General features: G+C 40.8%; 1 protein-coding gene across 1 annotated transcript; it reads right to left on the bottom strand.

The window, feature by feature from the left end:
• Window positions 1-2,551: 2,551 nt before the first annotated feature.
• hadh (hydroxyacyl-CoA dehydrogenase) lies at window positions 2,552-14,104 on the bottom strand. The gene is made up of 8 exons (NM_001011073.1): window positions 13,931-14,104; window positions 9,627-9,755; window positions 8,097-8,254; window positions 6,830-6,956; window positions 5,505-5,594; window positions 4,550-4,622; window positions 3,941-4,057; window positions 2,552-2,942 (listed from the first exon to the last, which is right to left on the bottom strand). The coding sequence occupies exons 1-8, from the start codon at window positions 14,057-14,059 to the stop codon at window positions 2,824-2,826; spliced, it is 942 nt and encodes a 313-aa protein (NP_001011073.1). The 5' UTR covers window positions 14,060-14,104; the 3' UTR covers window positions 2,552-2,823.
• Between the last annotated feature and the right edge of the window lie 8,284 nt (window positions 14,105-22,388).

Below are 22,388 nucleotides of genomic sequence, written 5' to 3'. Positions count from 1 at the left end.
GATCTTCGAAATCTGGCGATTCTCTCTCTTCTCCGTTTTCTATCCTGTTTTTTTCCTTTATATTTCCTTGTTATTTATCTTCTCATTTCTATTAGTTACTGAGCATTTACTGTCTTTCTCTTTACACCCAACAAGGGTGCTGTTTATCCACAATTGTACTTGAGATATACACCCTTTTGTTTTCATAATTTCATTTTGTAAGGTATTTATGGATGCTAACTAATGCCTTTAGACCACTATGTTTACCCTGCCAACACCCCTTGGTATCAATTGTGCTGGAGAAATTGTTGTTATAAAACTGCAGAACCACTGTAATGTGAATGTGAAATCAACGAGAGTGCTGTTTTAAGCATGTTCGCAGTCATTTTTTTTTTTTCAAGATTAGAAGATAGTAAGGGGGATGTGTACTGTTACCACAGCGACACCTGTTGGTCTGTTTCTGACAGTGATGTAGTTGAGGAAATTGTAAAGTGAAAGCAAGAAGGCTGGTCTGATGTTCTTATGGTTAGGAAAGATGTGAGAAATGTTATCTGAGGTTTCTAATGTTTTTCCCAACCAGAAGAACATCAGCCCCACCCTCATTCTTTCACCTGACAATTTCCTTGACTAAATCATGGTCATACATAGACCAGCAGGTGGCACTGTTGTAACAAAATGAATGGCTCTTCCATTCCCATCTCTGCAAACCCATTCTGTCCAGTTCTCACTTTGTATGTATAGGTATTATAGTGCTGAAACAGGAAAAGGCCTTCCCAAACTGTTGGCGGAATATAGGAACTAGGTACCCTAGCCCAAGCAAAAAACTATACCCAAACAATTTTCCTTCTCCAATCTTAGTTAGTGCTCTCCAGGCAACTGCAAGATTTACCAGTCAGACAGTCAAACAGCCAGAAGTTGCAGTGGAAATACCCAAAGAACCCATGGCCACACCACTATGGTTGCAGTCTTTACATGCCTAAAATTGTGCATTGTGATTTCAGGCTCGCATCCTGCTCCAACTCAATAATTCTTGTGCTAAGTTTGCTCCCAGAGAAAGTTTGGTGCTTAGCTTTAAGTGTTCCAACTGAGGGTTCATTTTAGAAAGGGAGTCCTGGCACTTCAGGTCACATTTGCTTCCTGGGCTCTTCTTTAGTGTGGCTAAATGTCAGTTGGTAGCAGTGGAAACCTGGTAGCTATGTTGCTGATATTCCATTAACAGATAAAGCTTAAAGCAGGTAGCTAGCCCCCCCCCCCCCCCCCCATCCACATTTATTAGAAAAGATAATGAAAACTCTAAAGAAAATGAGAAGGGACCTCAGAGTTCCATGATCTGTATAAGGTCATAAAACTCCTGTGACATTTAAAATCTCAAAATGGAATCAAATCCACCAACGTTAAATCATTTATAATCTAATTAGTATCTTATAGGGGCAGTATAGACATAGACATATATACACATTTTCAAAAAAATAAATTGCTGAAAACACATTCTGCCTATTCTTTCTTGCTGAACAAGGGGAACATACTTCCCCTTTAAGAGGGGGGAGGGAGTTCTTAGCATTCTGGTGGGAGGGGGAGAGGGAAGCAGGAGAGAGAAGAGAACTGTGCAGACTCTGGCCCCGGGAATTAAGGCTGTTTCTGAGAGAGGAAATCAGACACTGGAACATCATGTTTACAAAAAAAAGAGACAAGAAATCCTGCGTTTCCTTTGATAGAGGATACCTTTCCTTCTCCTTTAAATAATTATGCAGAATAAGGGCCCTGTCACACAAAGCGTTTGCTCCACTTCCCTCTACCTGTGGTATTCAGTCAGGCAGAGAAGCTGATTTGTTCTAATAAGCATCTCCCTGTAGCTATCACAGCTTTCCCCTACATGCAGCTACACGGAATGGAGATCAGTCCAAAAATGCCTGCTGTTGTGTTTTTGGCCCCATCTCTGCTTCTGCCCTGTGTAGCTGTACTCAGGTGGAAGCTGTGATTGTCAGTGCAGCTACGGGGAGATGCCGATTAGAGCAGATCCATTTCTTTCTGCCTGAGTGAAAAACACAGGTGGAGAGAAGCAAAGCAAACAATCAATTTCACCGGGCCTAACCTTTGCCTGAAGAAAGGATTTAATGGGGTGTCTGATAGATGGAAAAATGCATATAGGGAAATAGAAGGATATAAACACATGTAGAAAGAGAGACAATAATTCAAACAGACACAAATGTTACACTTTATAGTTATCAAACATCTGGCTAAACAGTTAAGCTGTGTCAGAGCATTTGCCAGTCTCTCTAGCATTAACCTACGTCTTGCATGAGTGCCCAGATGACACTAATATGATATCTTTAAAGGAAAAGGAAAGTTGACATTTACTGTAGGGTGCCAGAAGTTAGGCGATTGTATTCATTTACTTCTTTTCTAACTATTATGTAATATGCAAGAAATCCTGTACACAGTACACCGAAGAAATGTGTGGAGATGTTTCAATATCAGTTTAATGGTTTCCAACATCATAGACAGGTTGGTTATGTTAACATTACCATAGCCAAATCTTGCGTGCGCAATAGAAAATATCATCACAAAGTCATTTCTGGCATAGTCACATTTATTAACTCAGCAAATGAGTTGTTTGTTAGAAGTTTTCCTTAAGGCATTAGAAAAGGATTCTGAGCCGCAGTGAACAACCCTTGCTCCAAGGCACTACGGAGTGATACGATGGGAATCAAAAAATCAGATCAATAGAATTTTCCGTTATGTAGCGAGAGAGCAACAGCTATTCTGTGTTAATTAGCAAGACAGACCTGACCTCCCCTCCCACAGTCGCCGGACAGTTACAAAATAGAGCGTGTGGCATTACTTTCATTTGTATTTATAAAATCCTTCTCCCGTCTTCTTGCCAAGTTTCTTCTCAGCAACCAGCTTATCTAACAATTCACTAGGCGCAAATAACGGATTGTTCGGTTCCAACGCATGCCACCCTGAATTTGGGCAAGAAATATATCATTTAGGCACAGCAATTTTGTGCGCAACAACTATCAATCATACATACAGCACAAAATAGATTTACATATATCAAAAAAACACCAGAAGGACCATATCTGCCTAAAGTGGGTTTTGCTTATAATGTGGGCAGCACAAATCATCTGCTATGCATAGTAGATGATTAGACAACAGGAACAAATGGGGGGGGGGGGGGGCAGGGAGCGATTGATATAAAAAGTAATAAAAAAAAAAAGAAGGAATGCATCAAATCCAGGATTCAGTTCGGGATTCAGTCAAGATTTGGCCTTTTTCAGCAGGATTCAGATTTGGCCGAATCCACAATCCCAACCAAACTGAATCCTGAAAATCATGTGACTTTTCATCACATAAAACATTTTAACTGCACACACAGTACTCTTTAAGCCCTTTCATATCGATTTGGGATTCAGACAAATCTGTTACAAAGGTTTAGAGGCTCGGAAAAATCATAAAATAGTGGATTTGGTGCATCCCTATAAAAAAGCGACAGGGACAGAAGAAAAAGGGCAGAATGGCAGAGGATGAAATATGAAAGGAAAGAGGGCAAAAATAAATGGAGTACAGACACAGGGGGGTGTAGGGAGGTGTATAAACAAAACCCCAGTAACAGAGGATTATTTAAAATGAAAAAAGAAAGAACTAGCACTGAATCTACTATTTTGGGTTTTGGTCGAGACCCAAATCGTTTGTAACAGATTCGGACGAATCATGAATCAAACTCAAACTTGCATATGCACATTAAGATAGGGAAGGGCTAAAGAGAACAGCTTGCTGGGTGCTCGGTCAAAAATTTTAAACTTTCGGCCAAATCCTGGCTGCATCCTGAACTAAATCCTGGCTTCGGTGCATCCCTAAAAATGGCACATAGAACTAGAACATGGCACCTCAGTACAGAAGAATGACAGTCAAGCTGTTATCTAGTTAAGTTCAAATTAATTGGATCTTGAATGCATACCATCAATAATGTATTTACTAGTGTCAAGGCCAACGTAATCCAGCAGCTCAAAAGGACCCATGGGATAGCCTGCTCCAAGCTTCATTGCAACATCAATGTCTTCTTTTGATGCATGCCCTATATATAAATATTTATTAATAATGGCAAAAAAGGGAAGCAAAATATCTAAATCAAAACGTACGAATTGTCAAATCTTCACTAAGGCACTTAGGCTGCCTTAATGAAGATTTGGGTGGAAGCAGTCCTAGTTGGCCTGAAGAGGAAACATTAGCCCAAGTTTGTCATGGAACTGTGCCCTTCTGGTTGCCAAATTATCAGCAACATTTTTCTTTACACATAGTCAAACCCTATCAACTGAACACACATAAAAATGCAATGTAAGTCACTGGACTCAAGGAGTCAGTGGGCATAAAAGAAAGGTGCCCCCTGAAACCTATAGCCTCTTGTTTAATTCTAAAAGTAACACCAGTATCTTCCACTGGTACTTTAGACAAGTGTTGGCACTGTAGTGCATGGGCAGAAAGAGCAAACACTTTATATATTTGATATAAGAGACGCGCAAGATATGTCTTGTTTGATATTTCAGTTTTCACAAGTAATGCTGCATACCTCGCTCATAAAGTCTGACAGATTCCATTAGGTATGGCACAAGGAGGCGGTTAACAATAAAGCCAGGGGTGTCCTAAGTAGGGGAAAAAAACAAAACAGCTCTGTTCAAATGTGTATTTAAATTTACATGAAAATAATTTTCATATTAAAAGATGAACATTTCAAATGTATTCCAAGGATAAATAGATATCATCCCTGTAACAAGCATGTTTTTTAAAGCAACCAGTACTTAATGTGCATGGGTAGCCTTTTGGCCACTGCCCAGTCGGTTGGAGTACTATGCCAATCAGCCATTGTTGGCTACCTTTACTCTGTACCACCATTTTGTTCAAAGTACACAGAAGTGGACTTCCAGTGTTAATATGGGGAAAATAGTTAACCATTTATTCAAGTAGATAGAATGTTGACCCCGAATATTTTTATGCACACAGAGCCCACCCACCCCCCAAAGTAATTAAAAGCCACAGGGACCTATAGTGGAGGTGCAGGATAGCTAAAATTCAGGTAGACAAAGTGCTACGACTATGCAAATATGAGCAGGGACAAACAGAAGTGTAAAGCCTTATAATTTTTAAACATTATATACAGTTAAGTCATAACTGAACTAAACACTCCTGTTTACCAGTACAGTAATAAACAGGAGGGTAAAGAATAGAGATGCTACCAAATTTGGACCCAAAATCCATGACATGGATCTACAAGTATAAATGTTTAAATCAACACATGGCACACCCATCTCTGCCTTGTGTCTGCGCCAGAAAGAAAAGTCACCAAGTTAAAGAAACCTGTACAGTTATACTAGTCTTGTTACTAATGTTAAACTAAGTTATGTAGAAGTTTACATTTAAAAATGGCATAGTTATTATAAGTCATTTTAATATCTAGCCATTTCACATCATACCTGTTTAAAACTTTTGAGAATCTAAGCAACATTACATTTATTAGTCAAAATTACCTTGCATGACACTGGTGTTTTTCCAAGAGCTTTACTAAAATCCATCAGGGACTCAAAGGTTGTTTGGCTTGTCATTGGAGTCTTTATGACCTGATGAGAAAAAAAAAAAAGCATTACTTTGGCTTAGCTATACTGTATATCAGATGGACAGGGACATGGTATTCTCCACAAAGATTACTGTACAGGTACATTGAACTAACTGCACTGGAATGGGGGTTGTTCTACTCAGAAGGCTTCTGACTAGGTAGGTAATAACACTTCAACAACCCTCAATGCAGTAAGCTGCAGGAGGCATCAAAGTGAAAAAACTTTTAAAGGGGTAGTTCACCGTCAAGTTAACTTTTAGTATGTTACTGGATGTTCTATTCCTAGCTACTTTGCAATTGGTCTTCATTATTTACATCTTGTACATCTTTCCAGCTTTCAAATGAGGGTCACAAAACCCAGCAGTCAAACTATTGCTTTTGAGCTAACAGTTTTATTATTGTTACTTTCTATTCCTTAGTAGAGTGAAAAGCCAACTTCTCTGTTAAAGTTCGGCTTTTTCACTCTACTGCGCACGCACGGAACCAGGAAGTAGGAAGCGCTGCAGCTACCCCGGGCTGGTGCTGTTCTCTCCGAATAGGGGCACCAGCCCGGGGTAAAAGGTAAGCGATTAAAGTCACTTGGGGGTGCCTAACATTTTGGCACCCCCAAGTGACTTTGCCTTTCCTTCTCCCTTAAGATAGCAGCTGCCATTTTAAGTAGCTTCCTTCCTGCAGTCTCTAGCTGTTATAGCTGAGATCACATATTCATAAGGGAGGGGGGAGGGAGTTCTTAGCATTCTGGTGGGAGCAGGAATGGGGAGAGAAGAGAGTACCGTGCAGACGCTGGCCCCGGGAATTAAGGATGTTTCTAAGAGAGGAAGTCAGACACTGGAACATCATGTTTACAAATAAAGAGACAAGAAATCCTGTGTTTCTTTTGACAGAGGACTCAGTGCAGCATTACTGTAAGTGCTTATGGTTGTATTTACATAGACCTTTCTGATAAAGCTTACTTAGTTTTTACCTTTCCTTCTCGTTTAAAAAATATTTTGGCACCCCCAGGAACATTTTTCATGCTTGTGGGGATCCAATACATACTCAGCAACACCACCTGGTGGTAAGTAAGGGTGGCCCTATGCAGATTTGCACCAGCAAAAACATAACAATCACATGCTTCTGATCTAAAGCAATTTTATTTCCAAGAGATCACTGTTTGGTAGCATTATATATTGTGGTAAACACTCACCATATCATCCAATACATAATTATCCCTAAAGAGAAGGCAAAAACTAAAATTACCTCAATAAGCTTCATCATTGGCACAGGGTTAAAGAAATGCAGTCCACCAAACCGGTCCTGCCTGGTTGTGGAATTTGCTATATCCGTAATTGGCAATGATGAGGTGTTGCTAGCAAATATTGTATGTCTGGAAATAAAAATAATCAAATATTAAAATAGATTTTGTCTATCTGTGTATAAAACGCAGGCAAAGAAAAGCAGATGATCTGCTCGATGTGGCCCTGTCCTCAGATAAGTGCCCTTAAAAACTGAAGGTATGATATGCAGCAATTTGCCACCAGGGGGAGCAGAGAAGGGTTTGTGTTGTGCTCCTTGAGCTTATTGGGTGATTACTAATATAGACGACCAGCAATACCAGGTAATAAAATTCTTCCAAGTGCATTTAAAATACAATCTTCACTTAGTCTGTCAAAATATCTGAATCATTTTTCAATAGCCTCACATTTAATTTATCTGTAACTGTAATTTCTTTTTTGCAATGCCTTTTTGTGGCTGGTCATGAATATTTATTATACAAGACTCCCCCTTTTAGACAACAAATGGCGTGACAATTCAAATGAATAATTTTTAATGCTTCTGGTCTTTTGACGCCATAAGAATGCCACATAGAATCACAGAGTTCTAGCATCACACAAGAGAATAAATTATTCACAAGCTTCATTACCTTAAGTCTATAACATTATTGGAATGGCAGATCCACATATAGCAATAATGCCAGATGAGCAGATCTGGGCTCAACTGGGCAACACACACTGGGCAATTTCGAGCTGATCCAATTTTTGGCCCAGAAGCCAACACTTGAATCATACAGAGGGGCCTACAGGCCCATCGGATGAGGACCACATCTACACTTCCTCATCAGACAGCAAAACCATGCCCGTCAGGCAGGCTCCTCGGTGGGCCCCATACACGGGCATTTATATCAGCCCATATATAGACTTTACTTAAGAAGGTTATTTCAAGGGCACTCTGTACAGGGGGCTGAGATAGCACTTTAATTCCATTAATTTTATTGAAAATCTTTATAGTCACTTTTAATGCAAATTGTTTTCTCTCTTATTAAATATGGCTCAAAACATCATGTTACTACTGCAAGGATCATGGCATATTTTATATAGGAAACGAGGGATGCCATTATAAAACTGCTGCCCTAAACACCCCCTTAAATGCTGTATAGAAAGTACATCCTTCCTTTCCCAGGATACAAAGGAGCATCTGTAGCCCTGTACTGAAAGCGTGCAATAAATATACAAATATAATGACTTACTCAGGGGCAAATTTATCTAGTCTTTTGAAGAGCTCATTCTTCACGTCCAAATTCTCAACAATGGCTTCAACCACAAGGTCAGTGCTGTGCACAACAGCTGCTGGGTCTGTGCTGGTTGTAAAGTTGGCAAGGATTTTTTCAATGAACTGGGAGGCAGCCTGTAAATTATAGGCAAAAAGATTGTCAAACACAGCTAGAATTATTATTGTTATTATTCAACAGAAAAGTTTTTAACTGTTTTACTTTTTTTTTTATTTTTTTTTTTAAGTAACATAGTAACATAGTAAGTTGGGTTGAAAAAAGACATACGTCCATCAAGTTCAACCATAATGCCTATATATAACCTGCCTAACTACTAGTTGATCCAGAGGAAGGCAAAAAACCCCATCTGAAGCCTCTCTAATTTGCCGCAGAGGGGAAAAAATTCCTTCCTGACTCCAAGATGGCAATCGGACCAGTCCCTGGATCAACTAGTACTAAGAGCTATCTCCCATAACCCTGTATTCCCTCACTTGCTAAGAATCCATCCAGCCCCTTCTTAAAGTTATATAATGTATCAGCCACCACGACTGATTCGGGGAGGAAATTCCAGTCTTAGTAGATAGCATAATTTTTCTGACCTATTCTGATATAATGAAAGAGTAAAGAGGGCTTAAAGGTAACAGTACAATACAGTGGCCAAAGCATATCCTCATCTTAACACATTCTTCTGACAGAATAAATTTTTAAACAGTGGGAATACACTTGTTTGGGCTATTGTGCTAAGCCACTTACAAAATGTAGGGTCCCCAGTTTCAGAGAATACACTTTTTGTATGGTCTTAATCAGCTGCATAACTAGGAACAGCAAAGCCCACAAGTGTTGGGCGCAATGGGGCATGGGTTCTCTGGTATTGCCAATAAACCCCAGATTTAAAACATGGGGGGGGTGTCACAGGATGCAAGGGAGGTCACTGATGGGGAGTGCTGTGTTGGTACTCTGGTCCTTACTGGGCGCCCTCTGTGTGTGGCACCTCATCATGGTTGTGAGTTGGGCTCCCTGCTACTTAAACCCAACCTTGAAGGTCAATTACGGTGAACAAGTATTTGCTGTCCCAGATATTCGTGAAACTATGATTGAATAACTGATACACCAATATATTCCTACTCATGTTACAACTGAAGGGTGGCCCTAACCAGAGGCTGAACTTTCAAGGATTGCATTGGCCAAAGTTTGCGCCTACTAGTGGAGTTTAAACCGAGGAAGTTTAGCAACCACTGTTGTAAACAGATTACCAAACAAGTAGGAGGGCCTGAGAGACAATGAAAAGTTAAGCAGAGAGAGTAATTCCTCTACTGAGGTGAAAAGCAACAGGAAATGAATATATCCACCAATATCCACCAAGACAAAGGGGAACACAGATACAGTGGCCTATAACACAACATTGCGCCAGGAACATTTAAAAGAGGATACCATAAAGATGTATTTCTTTTTGAAGGATTATTATAAGTAGCAGGACTGTATATGACAATAGCAATGCCAGAGTGTCACCTCAGGCTTATCTGCAAACATCTTCTTTGTTACTCTTTTCAAGCTGTCTTCAATGGTTTTTCTAGACTTTTTTAGGATGTCATCTGTCTGATCAACCAGCACAACTGTGTGACCTGTAGATGCAGCCACCTAGGGAGGGAACAGAGAGCACAGGTAAAGACATCAGTAGGAACAGAGCAGTGATATGAAACCTAGTGCAGTCATCAGAGTTGGTTAAAAGGGCTTGTGCTTAGCATACTCTCTGCCTGTTGTTTAAATCATAAAATAGCTATTGATTTCATTATTTCTTGAGCTTGACAGGACAAATTTTGAAACTAAAGCTACATGTTTAGTTCTTGTGAGGTAGATAATTAAATTTCTAATATACAACCACCTCCCTTCCTCATTTGTTGTGACCATTTTGTTTGCAGGAGTCCACTATGCAGCAAGATTATCTGTGTACTACCTACCTCATGGTAAGTATCTACCAAACATGGAGCAGCTTCAACCTGGTTTGCTCCCCATTTGGCTCAAGAAATAATTTAAAAAAATTGATGCTTTTTTGTGATTAAAAGAATAAGTATAATGTATGTTCAGCATAATCCCTATTCAAAGGAACCAATATTTCCACATGCCGCATGGATGAGTTTAATTGACAGTGCTCATTATCAAATAAAACCTAAAATTAAATAAAAAAACAAGATACTGAGTGAACCACACTGCCCTTCAACAATCAGGCTTCAATTTTAACTCAAGAATTGGTATTCCCACTAACAAAAGAGCTCAAGAATAGACCATACTCCAATGTGTATACCAAATAAAAACTATGGGGTGATGCTGCTATTAAAGGTATATGTTGGATAGTTTGCTTTCAAGTTTTATAACGTCAGAAATGTACAGGGCTTCATTTGTTTGCCCGATCTTAAATTTCTTGCTACAGCTTCCTCCTATGATACTGCTGATCCCAAGCCACGTGCCTTATCGAGCTGAACTTTAGCCTACATTATAAAACACAAACACTTGGTAAAAATTCAATTTCTAAGCAGATATTTAACTCACATCATATTTAGCAGTTAAAGAAGCGGCAAAGCTACATGATTACTAAGTAAACAAATGATTCAAAGCAAAGGTGAATATCAGCAGCAGACAACAAACTGTAATCCTGATTATCTAGAACTCCGCTACTGGTACTTTTAAGGGTTTCTAACATTATAGAAAACAGTGAAATACAAAAAACTATATTTATAAAGTACTTTTTAGTACAGGTATTGGGCCCCTTATCCAGAAAGTTCCGAATTACAGAAAGGCCGTAAAAATGGATCCCTTTTTCTTTGAAATAATAAAACAGTACCTTGTACCTGATCTCAACTAAGATTTATTTAAACCAAAACAATCCTATTGAGTTTGATTACTGTTTAAATCATTTTTTTTAGCAGACTTAAGGTAGAAGAGACGCATTACGGAAAGACCCCTTATCTGGAATACCCCAGCTGAAGTGCAGATAATGGTGATCTACAGAATGCTAAAAGCTTCTCCAGCCTTCAGGTAACATGCTACTTGGAAGAGTAAGGGGGGGGGGGGGTCTCTGGGTGTCAAGATCGATTGCCTCTCACTGTATATAATATAGTTCAGGTGTTAGTACTAGCAGTACTTGGAATGTGGAGATACTGTTCTTGGATGTCACTGTAGAATGACTGCCCCTTTACAGTATAAGAGGATTAATTTATTTTAAGGCTAATGGCATATGGGATTTTTTTTAAAAATTATATATTAGAAAGCAGAACAAAACCTGAAACCACCCATACCACACCTGATAATAAATGAAAAGCAGCCTGTAAAACACATGGAGCAGTGAAAGGCAGGGGCAGGTTGCTGTTTGTCCTGCCCTTCTTGTGTAGCTTTGCTCTAAAAATATAAACTGACAGACTGCCAAAAATTCCAGGGAGTCAGTGGCATGGCAACCTGGTAAAAACCTGCAAGATAAATATTAGGAGGCATTTATGTCATGTCTATACCAGATCAAAGTTCACATCAATTGTTACATTAATATCCGTGATGATGCTAAATCAATGTACATTATTAAACAAACAAGTATGTGCTATGACAATGTATGAAGAGTGTACCTGTCACATGACATCTACCTAAAACAGAAGTTTTTTTCTTTTTTAGTGCCACATAGGGGGGTGCATATACTTGCCCCAAAAAGGTAAAGTTTTGAGGTGGCCACACACATGGCGATTTTCCAATCGGTCACTAACGTTCAGGGCTGAAACAGCAGATATGGAGGTAGAAACAATAGGATTTCTACCTCCTTCTGCCGATTCAGCTCTGAAGGCAGATTTTGCTCAGGCGCCTTCTATGGCCCGATCAGCGAGTCGACCGATATCAGCAGCCTCCTGCGATATCGGTCACCTCACCGACTTGCCATACACGCACGGAATATCGGACGAAACGGGGTTTCGTATGATTTTATCAGTGCGTGTATGGCCAGCTTTAGGGCTAAGCTAATTAAGCTACTTAGTAGCAGCTACTTGTCACAGCTACTAAGCGCCAGTAAATACCCTGCCATAAACAATACTGAGAATTGCCTCTGCTAAAACAGATAAGGGATCTTTCCATAACTTGGATCTTCATAACTTAAGTGTAGTAAAAATCATTTAAATATTGAATAAATCCTGATAGGCTTGTCATGCCTCCAATAATGATTAATTATATCTTAGTTAGGATCAATTACAAGGTACTGTTTTATAATTACAGAAAAAAAGAAATTCATTTTTAAAAATTAAAATTATTTGCTTATAATGGAGTCTATGGGAGATAGACTTTCCGTAATTTGAAATGTTCTGGATAACGGGTTTCTGGATAAGGGATCCCATACCTGTAGTTCCATGTGTCCCCTTAGCTGATGTCCCATGCAGAGTGTAAAGGCGTGCTCATTGCTTCGGTTTTTCCTAAGTCGCGCCAAGTTACCTCCAGCAGACAACTTTGGAAAATCGAAGCAATGAGAAGGCCTTTCCAATAGCAATTCATGGTCCAGATTGGGATTCAAAATAGGCTCTGACATTTCATGTACACAGAGGCCCAAACAACCCCCACCAGCCCGATAATTAGTGACTGTCTATGGCATCTTAAAGCAGCCCCTCTGGCATTTGCCAGAATCACCAGATTGCTAGTAAAGGCCTAGTTAAAAAGCTGTGATCTATTTTACTGTACAGAATTATCCCACCACCCACTGTGTGGCCACACACAAGCTTACCTACCTATTATCTAGGGCTGCCCCGAATCCACTATTTTAGGATCTGACTGAACCCCAAATCCTTTGTGAAACATTTTGTCAAATCCAAATCCAAAATTAGGATAAGGAAGGGCTAGAGAACCATGCACAAAGCATGAGGTGAAAAATTTTCAAATTCCACATTTATGTCACAAAAAGTCACGTGATTTTAAGGCTTCGGTTTGCCAGAAGATTCGTCTGAATCCTGCCAAAAAAGGCCAAATCTTGGCCGAATCCTGGATTCAGTGCATCCCTAACTATTATCTCATGACTAACCCATGGGACAAAGAGATGGGTGTATGATGTATGTTAAACTTCCTGAAAGCCCAGCTGAAGGTCAAATACATGGCGCTTATCTGACATTCTTGGGCCAGGACAAGGGCCATATGAGTGATTTTCATGTGGCTTTGAAGCTGGTTGAAATTACTCGCCTGTGCCCTCTTCTAACCATGGCTGGGACACGCGAGTGCTGTAGGAAGCTATTTCCCAGCTATAACCCTAACTTTCCTAGCTAAATGGCACTCTAGCCAGAGACTTCACTAATTCTGGAAAAGAGACAGGTGGCGCCCACATTGCCTAGCAAGGGCTCTGTTACACTGCACCTCTAGGATGAGTTTATATATTGGCTGATCCATTATCTGAAAGACAGAGGCTTGTTTCATAGATAACCTCTGTTTCACCAAGGTTACATAGTTAACTGGGCAAACTGACTGCTTTCTCCACCCTTTCACTTGCATAGAAAACTCAATCTATTACAGTTATCAGCCGCCACCAATGGGATGCCACTGACTTGCAATCTCAGCGTTACCTGGCGATACTGCCCAGCTTATAGCCCAGCTCTGCCTGCCTAAGAAAAGCTTTCCTAGTACTAAGTGAAACAGACGCTTCAGCATGCAGCTTTTAAAGTAAAAGGCTGATATACAGCAGAGCAGGCAAGTCAAAGTGCCCCTGCACTTGAGTTCAGCGTTTATACCGCTGCACACTTCTGACAGGTGTGTTGTACGACCAAACTTAAGGCGGCCCCGCCCCCCAACTCCCCCAAATACTTCACCTGCGCTATCCCGGCTCCCATCAGGCCGCCTCCGATCACTGTCACATGTTTGATGGCGAGCTTCTTGGCTGCAGCCGTAGATGAAGACATGCAGCGCGCAAGTAGCTGCCTTGTGCAGGAGGACGCCATGTCTGCCCGAGTCAATGTAAAGCTCTGAAGGACATACGCAAGCGCTGGCCGCGGCTGACAGGCCGTGACATCATGTTGTGGGCGGGCCCAGAGATTTAGACTTAACGAAGCTAACACGTGACGTATTCAAACGGGATTTATTATGTTTTGCAATTGTTCTCCGTTCTGAGAAAAAAATCAGCAGTAATATGGCAAAGCGTTACACATTTGTTGCTCTTCGCTGATAGCACAATTTTAGTAAATCAGCCTTACGTTCTCTACATTTTTCCACAGAAATTCGAATTTACGTGTGAGGGATGTCAAAGAGTTAATATTCCCTTAAGTGTTACCTACAACCTGGGGAGGGGTGTGTTTCATTAGCTGTGAAAGTGTGTTTGGAAAACACATCCCCTCTGTAAAAGTACGCCCAAATGTGTGATTAGGCGCGATGGGCTGCGCAGGTTGTGCCTGTCGGGCTGAGCTGCGGGACACCTTTTTGCCAAACAAGATGATAGATTTGACCACAATCATAACATCCTGAAATTGCTAAAAAATATATTAACTTTTCTTCCATATTTTACCTTCTGCTAATACAAAAAATAATGGTTGGGTTGCATTTTCTTTGTTTGCAGTAAATTTGTGATAAACCTTTAGTGGGTATAGAAGTACTGGGAAGCTCTGTTAAGCCTAGCAAATAGTAAAAAGTATGTGATAAACATACTACTTATATATGCAACCCTATTACACAGTTACAGTATATTATTTCTGTTCTCCACAGCATAAGCAAGAGGAGTGCCACTGAGGATTTCTAAAACTTTTATATGCTCACTAACTACAGGCAACCACAGGTACAGGCAGCTGTTATTCAAAACTGCTGACAAAATGCCTGAAAATGATCAAGGAGTTTTGTCACCCATCAGTGAAGCCGTTAACTCTAGGTCAGTGGCAATTCTGGGAGGCCGCAGGACACATTGCTGAACCCCCCCACCCCCATAACATCACCATTCTTACCTCTCTTGTATAGCAGAATATCTTCTTGTTTTTTAAGGTATTATTTAATATATATTTATTGTTTACATTAACCAAAATAAAATTGTAATAAACATCTATTGCAGGTGTATATAATAAGCCATGCATGTTAAAAGCATAACAACCTTGGATAAGTGCACAAAGAATAACTGAGATACATCAGGTTGCATTATATACAGGTTGAATGATTGAGAGTTTATACAAGATATGGTAAGCAAGGTTAATGAGAGAAGTCGCTGATAAGGTCATGTGGGGTGATGACCATGGGTTGACAAGTAAATACAGTTTAAAGACCTCTCTTCAGGCTCTTCATTTCCCCAATAGAAGGTAAAAATCATAGGGGAAGTTTACTAGTTTAGCTCGTAATATGATATTGGAATTGTCCAAGTCTGGAAAAAAACTACCAAGACTTATAGCAAGTTGAATTGTAAGTAGGGATGCAGCGAATCCACTATTTTAGGATCCGGCCAAACCCAGAATCCTTTGCAAAAGATTTGGCCGAATACTGAACTGAATCCGAAGTCTAATTTGCATGTGCAAATTAGGATACATAAGGGTTTAAAGACAACTTCTGTATTTATGTAACAAAAAAATCACGTGGTTTTAAGGATAAGGATTTGCTTCGGCCAGAGGCATGGATTAATCTGAATCCTGCTAAAAAAGGCCGAATCCTGGATTTATTGCATCCCTAATTGTAATGTAGTATAAAAATAGTATTAGGAATTAACTTAGTCCAAGTTATCATTGATGTTTTATCATTCCATGGTTTATACTACTTTAGTTTAAGGCCTGAGTAAAGGCCAAACTGGTCCACTAAAAATCCCAAGGTCCTTAAGGATGAGCTAGAGTCAGCAACTGCAAGGTGCATCAACTGCAAGGTATTTTAACATTCCATTTGCATAAGGGGATATTTTCTCTTATAAGAGGTCCAGCCTCCAATATACTGACATCTGCAGTCATTATTCATATTGCCAATGACTTAATGGCCAGGGCAAAGAGCAGAGGGGACTGTGGGCATCTCTGTCTGGTGCCACTGCCTAGCACAGTTGTAGAGACAACAGGAACGGGATTTATATTATAAAACATGGTCAAAATTGGTAAAATTTGGTAAAAGAACAGTATTCTAGTTAAAAAAGCTGAAATTTAGGTAATAAACTCACAAGTGAAAAGGCTGTCTGGGCAAGGTTCTAACAGCAAAAACACCCATGCTTCTAGGGCTGGAGATTCAGTGCTGTATTTTCAGCCTGCTTTAAAAACAAAGGCATTTTGACAAACCAAAGTGCCATCCCTGCATTAATAGGTATTGGGGCCATAAGTGCCAGAATAACTAGCTTTGAGGATGACATTGCTCCGTGGCATGAGTATCTTAGAAAATATCATAGAAAATAACTGAGATATATAGATAAAGATATACTGTTAGAAAAAACCTTATTTTGAATTTAAAATGCATTATAAAATAGCATTTACATTTAATTTATAAATATGTATTGTATAGTAGAAATTTGTTCACATGGACGTTCTTAAAAAGAAAATGTGCCATAAATTATCATATATTCCCTAAGAACATAGATAAAACCAAATCCTGTTTTTTAGGGGATCCAAACACCTTTGCACACATTAGATAGTTAAAGGAGAAGGAAAGTCAAAACCTATTAAGCACACTATTAAATAGTACTACTATTGCTGTGTAAAAACGCTATATTTCTGGTTTGCCTAATAGAAGATTTACAGAGAAACACATACTAGAACTTACATACTTGTTTCAGTGAACGGCGCCGCCATCTTGTCCAGCATGTCTGTATGGGCTGAAAAGCACAAGCCAGCCCCCCCCCCCCGATCCCCGCTCCTGTGACAAAGCCTCCGCCACTCCCCGCTCCTGCCACAAACCCACCCACGCACCCGCCCCCCCCGCTCCCCCCACTTGCATGTCACAGAGTTCTCAGTCTCTGCATCGCCATGGCAACCAGACGCTCCTGCTGTGTGCGCATGCGCCGCCTACAGTAACAAGTTGCCAAGTCTGGGAAGGAGCGATGCATTATGGGAATCTTCTCTACACTGCTCAGCGTTTTTTTTTCCTGTTTGGCTTCTGATCTTCTGAACAGGAGAAGTATGGGGAGACTTAAGGGCACTATTGAGACAACTGAAGGTATGCCTGCAGCTTGAGATTAATTCTTTATTAGCCTTTCCTTCTCCTTTAAAAAAATTACTTCTATAGGATATATTCAACACATTTTATAGATTACACTTCTAGTTGTGACAGCAATAAGATTTCCAGAAGCAACCACTAAGAGAATTGCATCTACAACAAATAAAAGCAAGAGATCAAAAAAGGCATCCTAATAAATCATAGGACAAAGTATATTCACATGATTTTAGAAGACCTGCATATAAAGGTATTGGAATAAATACAGTTTACTGTATAACATGCATCCTTAGTAGCTGTATGAAAAACTAAACAAAAGAGTAATGTGCAATCTGCTCTGCTTGGCATGACGGGTAACTACTGAAAGAGGGAGTCATTGCCAGAAATAAGTTTCTTTTCCATACTGATAAAATGGACAAATATGGATGGGTCCCTTCTTCATTGGCTGTGTTTTAGTTGACATGCTGCATCCAAAGTTCCCTTTGGACCTTTATTAAGGATAAATTGCTGGTGACATTATTACAATTTATACACTCCAGCAAAAAATAGTTGACCGGCACAACGAGTGTAATGCAAGTGGGGCTTGGCCCCTGCGTGTTTATTCAAAAAACAGTTTCGGGGGCATACCCCTTTGTCAGCAGCAACGTTTTGGGGGCATACCCCTTCGTCAGGCATGACCTGACAAAGGGGTACGCCCCCGAAACGTTGCTGCTGTTTTTTGAATAAACACGCAGGGCCCAAGCCCCGCTTGCATTACACTCGTTGTGCTAATCAACTATTTTTTGCTGGACTGTGCTGGGAGTGCTGACTCTCTGGGCTGTGCACCGAGTAAGAATTGTTGGAGGAGGTAAGGGTGTGCTGGGTGAACTTTCTTTGATTTATACTCTCCAACCTGCTCTTAAAAGAGCACCAAAATAGTGTCAAGCTGTTTTTGTTACATAAATATAAGTAAAAGTGATACTTCATTCTCACCACAAGGTGTCACTGGTATGCATAGTTTTTCAGCCCACCAACATATACTGTACACTTGAGCAGTCATTTTTGAGCTGAAGTGCAGGAGCGCTAAGGTTCACAAGACTGCAACCTTTGGTGCTCATGGATAGCACTTCTGCTTTGGGGCCTGGCTGCGGTCTGCAACTCGCACCACAAAAAAAGTAATAACTACTCGACCTGCATGTAGTCATTACTTATCACTCTTGGGTTTGTATATGTGTCAAATCACAGTGGAACACAAAAAGTAGTGTTGGTTCAACGTTTTGGTCACCATTAGTGACCATTTATTTAAATTCCCAACGTTTCGGTCACACTTAGTACCTTTCTTAAGGGAAACAAACAATCAAGTGTTGATATATATATATACAGTTTACAATCTAACAATGAAGTATTGAGATATATATATATACGTAGGGACCCATAGGGTTAACATGTCCCTATGGCTTTAAACCCTACAACTTCTTTAGTCTGTGCTGTTACTGGGCAAAGACCCATGTATCAGTTTATAGTTTTGTATATATGTCTTATTGGTTAACAGGGAGACCACTCCCTTGGCACTCTGATATAGTGCTTAGTAGGGGGGTGGGTCTTCCTCTTTGGCTGCATCTGCTGACCCAGGTGGAAGTTCCACTGAGCCTGGGATCAACAGGGCCCCAATAAAGTTAGTACCCTAGAGTCTGCATCTAGCTCTAGTGAAGTCGGGGAACAGGGACCCCGTGAATGAGAGAGTAATGTATCTATTTTTGCTGATGACACTAAATTGTGCAGAACCATAAGTTCCATGCAGGATGCTGCCACTTTGCAGAGCGATTTGACAAAATTGGCAAACCGGAAAATGAGGTTCAGTGTTGACAAGTGCAAAGTTATGCACTTTGGTAGAAATAATATAAATGTGAACTATCTACTGAATGGTGTATCCTTAATAGAGAAGGATCTAGGGGTTTTTGTAGATAACAAGTTGTCTAATTCCAGGCAGTGTCATTCTGGGGCTACTAAAGCAAATAAAGTTCTGTCTTGTATAAAAAAGGGCATTGACTCAAGAGATGAAAATATAATTTATAGGTCCCTGGTAAGGCCTCACCTTGAGTATGCAGTGCAGTTTTGGGCTCCAGTCCTTAAGAAGGATATTAATGAGCTGGAGAGAGTGCAGAGACGTGCAACTAAACTGGTAAAGGGGATGGAAGATTTAAGCTATGAGGTTAGACTGTCATGGTTGGGGTTGTTTTCTCTGGAAAAGAGGCGCTTGCGAGGAGACATAATTACTCTGTACAAATACATTAGAGGGGATTATAGGCAGATAGGGGGTGTTCTTTTTTCCCATAAAAACAATCAACGCACCAGAGGTCACCCCTTTAGATTAGAGGAATGGAGCTTCCATTTGAAGCAGCGTAGGTGGTTTTTCACGGGGAGGGCAGTGAGGTTGTGGCATGCCCTTCCTAGAGATGTGGTAATGGCAGATTCTGTTAAAGGAGAAGGAAAGGCTAGTAAAGAGTTAATCTCAAGCTGCAGGCATACCTTCAGTTCTCTCAATAGTGTCCTTAAGTCTCCCCATATTTCTCCCATTCAGAAGATCTGAAGCCAAACAGGAAGAAAAAACGCTGAGCTGGGTAGAGAAGATTCCCATAATGCCTCACTCCTGCACTGACCATAGGACCAGGACTGCTGCTGGCGGCGCATGCGCACCCCCCCCTAGCGTCCGGTTGCCATGGCGACCGCTGCCCTTATAAGTGTATGCATGCGTGCACAGAAGAAGAACAGACAGCCGGCAAGCAGGTGCTCGTGGGGGGAGAGGCAAGGTGGGGAGAGGCAAGCGGCGAGCCGACACGAGTGAGCGGGGGGGGGGCTGACAAAAGGAGTAATGCGGGCGGTGTGTGACAAGAGGGGGGCGGGGTTTTTTTTTGCAGACAAGAGGTGTATGTTGTGGATACACATACATAAAGAGACAGCCAGCAAGCAGGTGGTGGTGGGGGGTGAGGCAAGGGGGTAGCGGACCGGAGAGAGAGCGAGCGGACGGGGGGGGGGTGCTGACAAAAGGAAGTGAGCGGGTGGTGTGTGACAAGAGGGGGGCGGCGGGGGGGGGTTGTGCAGACAAGAATGCGTTATGGATGCACATACCTGCATACACAGAAGGACGCGGGGGGGTGCCGGGAGGATGTTGGGGGCGCATGCGCAGTAAAGACAGTGAGGGAAAGGGAGTGGGCATGCCTTATTAAAGATGCGTCGTTCACTGAAAAAAGTATGTAGAATGTAGCAGGTGTATCTCTGTAAATCTTTCATTAGGGAAGCCAGAAATATAGCGTTTTTACACAGCAATAGTAGTACTATTTATTAGTGTGCTTAATAGATTTTGACTTTCCTTGTCCTTTAATGCCTTTAAGAGGGGCCTGGATAAGTTTTTGAACAATCAGAATATCCAAGGCTATTGTGATACTAAAATCTACAGTTAGTATTAGTAGTTGTATATATAGTTTATGTATGTGAGTGTATAGATTGGTAAGTATAGGTTGTGTGTGCTGGGTTTACTTGGATGGGTTGAACTTGATGGACTCTGGTCTTTTTTCAACCCTATGTAACTATGTAATGAGGAATAGTAAGTGTCAGGATAATTTATACTTTCTAGGAAAGTGAGATAGTGAGATTAGCTAGAAAGAGCAGTATCAGCTCCAACCAGGAGAGATAAGCTGTAAGTACTCTTCCCTACAGGCACTGTTGCCTTAGAGCAGGGCCATGGTTAAGACCCAGGTATCAGGTGAGTTCCTATCCCTGATCCATAGTTGGCTGTGAGGGATCCTTGGCTGCTAAGGGACACCCTGAGGATACAGATACTTGGCCAGGCTACTCTCCGCAGGGAGGCCATTCTGGTGGGTAGTCCTTACCTTCCCCACCCTCGGCTGAGGTGGGCAGAGCCGGTGGACACCATATTTTTCTACCTGTTGTGCAATTGCCTGATATCTCCAATAAACCCATATTTGACAATAAACCCATTTCTATTGTTCAACTGCAAGAACCTTCTGGCGCCCACTTGTTACTTTGCAATGCACACAGCTTCAGTGAGTGTGGTCACTTCCACATAGCGAAGGCCCATCCTGAACGATTGAGTTGCATGTTCCCCATGCTCTAAATCTGCACTAGACATGTTGTTGACTTGGTTACAGCCAAGAAGAGGTCACACACACACATATATATATATATATATATATATATATATGTGTGTATGTGTGTGTGTATAGTAAACAATGCCTTTACAGCATTAGGCTCATTAGTAGGTTTGTGATCATTGAGCTCCACCCTGAGAGAACCAAGGCAGTGACTTCCCTTTCATTTGGCAAAGAATAGCATAGTATATGGCAGACCATTGTGCTGTTTGACAGGCAATGCTTGGAATGCTTGTATGCCCTGAACCTTTTATATGAATAAATCTACCAGGGTACATGTAGGTGCCCAGGGGATGTCACTGAAAATACATTTGCCCCTAGTACAAATAGTGCATATGACATGCATTGATTTGATTTGGTACTTCGCACCATACCAACATACTGCCCTACTATCTGGGCATGCATGCCAGATTGCCTTCAACAGACCTTCCTGTTATGTCCTGTTTAAAAATTATCTGCCGATGTACAATGCATATGCCATCAAAGTATGCCAGCAGATGAGGAACTGCAGTTCTGTTCAATTAGTCTGTTTGGTCTGCCCAAATGCATGGAATATTGGATGGCAGATGTGTAAGTCCAGTTGTTATATAGTATTTCAGTAGTGGTGCTTTTGATATTTGGTAGTGTGCTACTGTAAAATCAGAATACCTCTATAAAACAATAAATATTTGGTACTATAACATTCTGGAGACATGGGACATCCCAAATCAGTTGTATTTTTCTGCATAGAAAAAAACAAGTGTTTATATTAAAGGAAAACTATACCCCCATAACAAATATTTAATCAACAGATAGTATATATTATGTTAAGTGGCCTATTAAAAAATCCTACCAAACTGGAATATATATATCAGTAAATACCTTTTACATCTTTTCTCTTGAGACACCATTTTGTGATGGGTTGTGTGCTCCCACAGAGATCACCTGAACTAGCATGTATGTGTGCCTTGGTTTGTTTGTGTGCCCATGAATCCTATGATCCCAGGAGGCGGCCATTAATTCTTTAAGGAGAAAGAAAGGCTAAGTCACT

This window comes from Xenopus tropicalis, chromosome 1 (genome assembly GCF_000004195.4).
Source record: "Xenopus tropicalis strain Nigerian chromosome 1, UCB_Xtro_10.0, whole genome shotgun sequence".
Lineage (NCBI taxonomy): Eukaryota > Metazoa > Chordata > Amphibia > Anura > Pipidae > Xenopus > Xenopus tropicalis.
This window is presented reverse-complemented; position numbering and strand designations above follow the sequence as displayed.